The following is a 5,694-nucleotide window of genomic DNA, read 5'->3' on the forward strand; positions in this document are numbered from 1 at the left end:
GCTGTAGATTACTGTCATAGCAGAGGTGTATTTCATAGAGACCTAAAGGTGTGATTTCTATTTTTGTTTTAGCTATCTGTTTACCTATACTCTTAATGTTTGAGCTGCTAAATCCAGCTAGGTCCAAGACATTTCAAAATTGACTTACTTGGTCCCTAATCACCGTCCTAGAGAGGAGAAAATTGAGTGACAATTTAGGGACCAAGTTGGTCAGTTTTGAAATGTCTTGGACCCGATTGGCATTAGCCCAAATTTCAGGAGTTTGCCTGTATTTTACCCTAAAATTAATTTATGTAGTCGGAGGCAATGAACTGATTTTTATGTATAATTGAATGACATTGCATCTATTATAAGAAAATAAAATAAAATAAAGATGTCATTGTGGTTTTTCATTTGCAGCTAGAGAATTTACTGCTGGATGCTAATGCAGTTCTTAAAGTTTCGGATTTTGGATTAAGTGCACTACCACAACAAGTTCAGAGTGCAAATTCAATTCAATTTATTGATTTATTTAATTTTAGAAGTCCATTGTCTTTTTACTATCAGGCTATTGAATTATTTTAAGTCTTGTTAGCTAGTTAAGTTATGAGTTATCAAGGTTGTTTTTGTAATTGCATAATTGGGTTTTGGCCCAAGTCATTCAGGGTTATTAGAGTTCAGTCCTAGTAGTTAATGGGGGTAGTATTATGATTGATATATAAAACTTTGTTGGTATTATGCCAATGGCTTAGTGCTGAATCTGCTAATTCCAGGAAAGGATGCACTAGGTGCTAATTCCAAGCAATCCTAGGTTTGATTCCAGGTTTATCCTTTGATTTCTATTCTATTTGTTCCTGCAAAATATTGTATTGCATCAATTTTGGTATTAGACCGTTAATTGTTCTGCATCATATTGCCTCATAGAAAAAATTGGAAGGGAGATGGACTTACTGGGTAGTATAATGAGCCCTAGCTGTGGACTTACTGGGTATTCATTATATCTATAAATTGGAAGGGAGATGAACTAGGAGTGAAAGGGTGAGAAATCTAAATGGAGTTGAGAGGCACTGAAGAAATACTAGAGGTGCACTGTAGAGAAAAATGAGATTGACTTCATTTAAGCCTATTCAATTGTTAGCAGTCGTATTGCTTTTATTAGTCCATTGAATGGAGCTTCTGGAGCATGGAAAGAAAGTGATAGAATTTTAAAGTCCTTCCATAGTTCTGGTTTTTCACATATTTTCCAAAAATCCTTTAGATAAAGACTAAAGTTTTTGTGGGACATGGCTTGGTTTAGTATATGAGAGTTTCTTGCATGCATATATACAGGCGACCTTTTAATTGCAGGATAGGTGGTCTTTTGTTAGGACATTACCTGGACCTTAAGCTTACCTGCTCCCCTCCTAGCCCTAGGTTGATTTAGCATAAGGCTTGTACTGGTAAAGCTTTCGAGATAATTAGATTCTTCCTCATTTGTCCTCAATGAAGCTTTTATAGGATGACCAAGTAATTCAATGTCGATGATATTCTCAGGTTTCTTCAGGCACTGCTGCTATGAAGCCTAAACTCAGTTTCTATTTTATCTTCTGTTAATCGGTTTTTGGCTTTCATGTTGATGGTTCTGCATAGATGTGTGTGGTGAACTTTATTATTCTTGACTTGAATCGGCTTCTAGTGGTCTATTTGCATGTTAGTATGGGCAATGATGCTCGGTCAGAGCAATGGTAAAGTTTGTGTTCTGCTTGAGCCTATGCATGAACATGTGCTTATTTCCATTGTTGATACGAAAATTGCTTTGTTTGCTGAATTGGGCATTTATTTTTTTGTTTTTTGTTTTGCTGAATTTCTTTCTTTATCTTTGTTGACATTTAGTTTAAGGCCTCCTAGGTGGGTCCAATGATATGATCAAATTGCATCATGAGCTTTATTCACCTTCAGCAGTAAATCTACTTATATTCTATTAATGAGGTGTTATAGCTGTCAGCATTTATAAGTTTAGACCCTGGATATTGCTATTGCTGCCGCTTAGAAAGTTAGTAGATTTTCAAGATCAACTATTGTGCCATGTGCTTGCTCCACTGGCCTTGATCTTTGATGATATGTGCATAACATTAACTTTGAAATAGAGTCAAGTGTCTGATATGTGAATTTTGAAACCGATTTCACTGACCATGTTATATATTATATTGAAAGTGTTCTCTAGGAATTAATGAGAAAGTAAATTTTCTAAGAAGTATAGTCTTTAGAATTATCCCCCACTGTTTACATATCTCTTAACTTTATTTCAATCTGGGCTTCTTACTCGCTCCTTTCTCCTTTTGTCCATTCTTTAATAAGCTTCCGTTCTTGAAATGTGTTGTAGCTTCCATGGTGGGCTCTTAGCTTGCTTTGTCTGTCAAAAAGAGTGCACTCTATTTTTGTGCTCCGTCTCTTTAATGATTGTTTTGCCACGACGCTCCTTCATGCTGCAATGGCTTCACTTCTTTACCAAAGGTGGCATCTAGGGTTGATCATATTCAGGTAGCATCTTGGCTTTCTTACTGCACTTCTGTTCTTCCTTTTTTTTTTTTTTTTTTTTAATGGTAAAAGAAATTGGTTGATGATATCTTTTTTATTTGTACAGTGGTGCCATTTCAATAAAGATAAATGTGCTATTATATGCTCCATCTCTATTTCTTCTCATGCTAAAAGTACGTTAATCTCTGTTTGAGTATATTTCTTCAATTTTATTCTCAATTCTTCATTAAATTTGCTCAAGTAACCATTTTTGTTCCTGAAACACTTCTTGTATAGGGTATGGATATTATTGGGGTGATATCGGCTTTAGCTGGTGCAGCATTGGTGCAGGTGCTTGCTCTGTCTTCTTCATTCTTAGGGTTGTCAGCATAGGCTTGAAGCTTTTCTTTGATTAATAAGAAATGCTTTATTATTTTTTTCATGTTAAATTCTTTGCAAAGGATACAAGTCTTTTAAATCTGGAAGTTTTGTGTTATTCTTTTGATTATTTTTCCAATGTGCATAGGTGAGTTGGAGTTCAACTATCATTATGTTGTAAGAGAGGGCATTGTGTACAGTGTTCATTTGTTGCACCTACTTGGTGAATGGTTCTATAGATCGTGTTGGGGCTACCTTTTCTCATATCACATCCAATTGCTTACATATCCAGAGCCTTCAATCTTGGGCGTGTCTTCATCCACTTTTGGTACTTTGTTTTTGATTTCATGTGTTTCAGATTCCTGACAACTTTTCTCCATGCAAACTTATTAGCTTGTTCTGCAATAAATGGACAAAGGAAAATAAATTTGTTGTTATATATCTATATATATATATATATATATATATATATATATATATATATATATATAAAGAAAGTCTATTTGTGTACTTTTGTGTATTTGAGTATATCTGTACCCCAAATAGGCTGTTAGAAATCATTCTAGGGCCCAGTAGAGGTCAATTTTATTGAAGTTGGTACCAGATGCACTCTCAAGGATCATGGGCCAGTGTGACAATTACTCAATCTAAGAATTCTGAATCATAATACAATACATATCGAATTAGTAACTGGATGAGTTGCAGTGCATCAAAAAAGGGCGGATACCATGCCTAGTGGTCTATTAGCTGAAGTCGTTTTGAAGTGAAATTGTCCTACATTGTAACATGGTTTTTATTAACATTGTTTTGATGTAACATTATGATTACATGACCAGTGTTCTATTTTTGTTGTTATAGTTGTTATTTGAATTAGCAAAGATAAATTTGTCATTCTGTAGAAGAATAGCCTGCACTCAATTTTTCCAGGTCTATTAACTTCAAGTTCATTCCTGAACCACTTTTTGTTTCAAAGGAACTTGCAGTCTCTTTGCTGATTGCTCACCTCGTACTACTTGCAGCTTTCACTCACTATAGATGGTGCAAGTAAGTACAAGGGCTTACATTTTCCATTTCACGTAATAAATTGGAAGTTGCAACGATAATGTGGATATGAAATTTGTGGAAAAACTTTGTTTCTTTCAACGTGGTAAAAGTTCAGTGAGAAGTTATAAATCTGAGGTTCTGAACACCCTCTTGTCAAGCAATAGTAATATGTAGGCGGTTTTTTTTCCCCAATAGAAGATTGGTATCTGGATTATTGTGTTTGGTTAATGATTGATTGTAGGCATGAAGGGGGGCTTCTCAACTTTTTGCGTTCTAGATTTCTCTCTTTAAAGAAGTCTGACAATAGCGGTTCATCCTTCAAGATACTCAATAAAGAACGTAAGTGGTGGACTCTCCCAAATGAAACTTGGAGGATGTCTGACTCTGTATCTTTGATTATTCTCTCTTTATATTAGATTTCAGTCTCTGTATATTGATCTTTGTTGCCCAGACACTAACTCATTGCCCTTTTCTTCTCTCTTTCTTCTTTTCCTCCAATTGGATACTAAATTTCTTCCTGATTGGATCAGATATTGTGACAACTATGTTTGTTGGGAACTTCATTGGCATTGTATGTGCCCGTTCATTGCATTATCAGTTCTACTCATGGTAAGTTTTGCTGGAGGAAAACCTTTTCTATTATCACTGATTTGGTAGCTAAGCAGCAGTGCTAGTTGCTGAAGCAGTTGCTTGCTTTTTAATCTAATTTTTTATATTTTTTATTTTATAGCAAGATGTATCAAGTTGTAATCTCAAATTAGAGGGTAAATGATTATGAAGCTTTGTGTGAATGATTTTGTTTATATTCTTTGACAAGTATGAACATCACCCACGTCTGGGGAAGACAAATGTAGAATCCTGCATGGTTAAGGTGACTGCTTTTTTTCTTCTGGCTTTATCTCTGCTTTCAAAGTTAATGTATCGGATTATGATGATGTTACTGGTTTACGTATCATTAAGACATTCATTACTATTCTGCCTGCAGGATTTGGTTCTAATGAAGCAAAACAATATCAATGTTGTGAGAAACAGCCATTATCCTCAACATCCCCGTTGGTACGAGTTGTGTAGTTTATTTGGCATGTACATGATAGATGAAGCAAATATTGAGACACATGGTTTCGATCTATCCCGACATTTGAGGCATCCTACTTCTGAACCAAGTTGGGCTGCTGCCATGATGGATCGTGTAATTGGCATGGTGGAGAGAGACAAAAATCATGCATGCATTATTTCTTGGTCCTTAGGAAATGAATCTGGATACGGCCCTAATCATTCAGCTTTAGCTGGTATATATCCTTGTTTTGGGTGTGCTATTTGCATGTGCTTGGAAGCAACGTTGGCGAAAGATTTCTGCCTCGTTATTTTAAATCATACATATCATTAGCTTGTTTTTAATTTCTAGACATGTTTGATATCACAAATTTTTTTAAATAAGATTTCTGTACATAACTTGGTTAATGATGTGGTTTCTAAAAAATATCATTTGCTTTTATGGTAAACTTGTATTAGAACCGTTGTTTGTGTTTCAGAGATCTCTTAACTATTGAATACAAATGATTGAGAATTTGAATCTCTGCTTAGCACATCTCACATAAAAGAGACAATAAATCTTTGGGAATAGGCTGGCTATTAAAATCAGTTTGACAGTATCAGAAGTTGTTTTTGCTTGATATGATGATTTTAGCGTAATGAATTTCACACATTAATTGGTGAAAATGTTGTGAGAAGTCAAGATTAAACTTAATTAGGGAACAACCATGCTTTTAGGGAGAGAGGTGTGCGCTCTAAATTTTT

At 35.0% G+C, this 5,694-nt stretch overlaps 1 protein-coding gene across 1 annotated transcript; it reads left to right on the top strand.

The window, feature by feature from the left end:
* Positions 1-1,030: 1,030 nt before the first annotated feature.
* LOC142622694 (dol-P-Man:Man(5)GlcNAc(2)-PP-Dol alpha-1,3-mannosyltransferase-like) lies at positions 1,031-4,527 on the top strand. Its single transcript, XM_075796223.1, has 8 exons — positions 1,031-1,063; positions 2,342-2,499; positions 2,603-2,669; positions 2,773-2,826; positions 3,093-3,181; positions 3,781-3,897; positions 4,139-4,236; positions 4,428-4,527. The coding sequence occupies exons 1-8, from the start codon at positions 1,031-1,033 to the stop codon at positions 4,508-4,510; spliced, it is 699 nt and encodes a 232-aa protein (XP_075652338.1). The 3' UTR covers positions 4,511-4,527.
* Positions 4,528-5,694: the final 1,167 nt, after the last annotated feature.

The sequence above is a fragment of the Castanea sativa genome, chromosome 1 (assembly GCF_040712315.1).
Source record: "Castanea sativa cultivar Marrone di Chiusa Pesio chromosome 1, ASM4071231v1".
Lineage (NCBI taxonomy): Eukaryota > Viridiplantae > Streptophyta > Magnoliopsida > Fagales > Fagaceae > Castanea > Castanea sativa.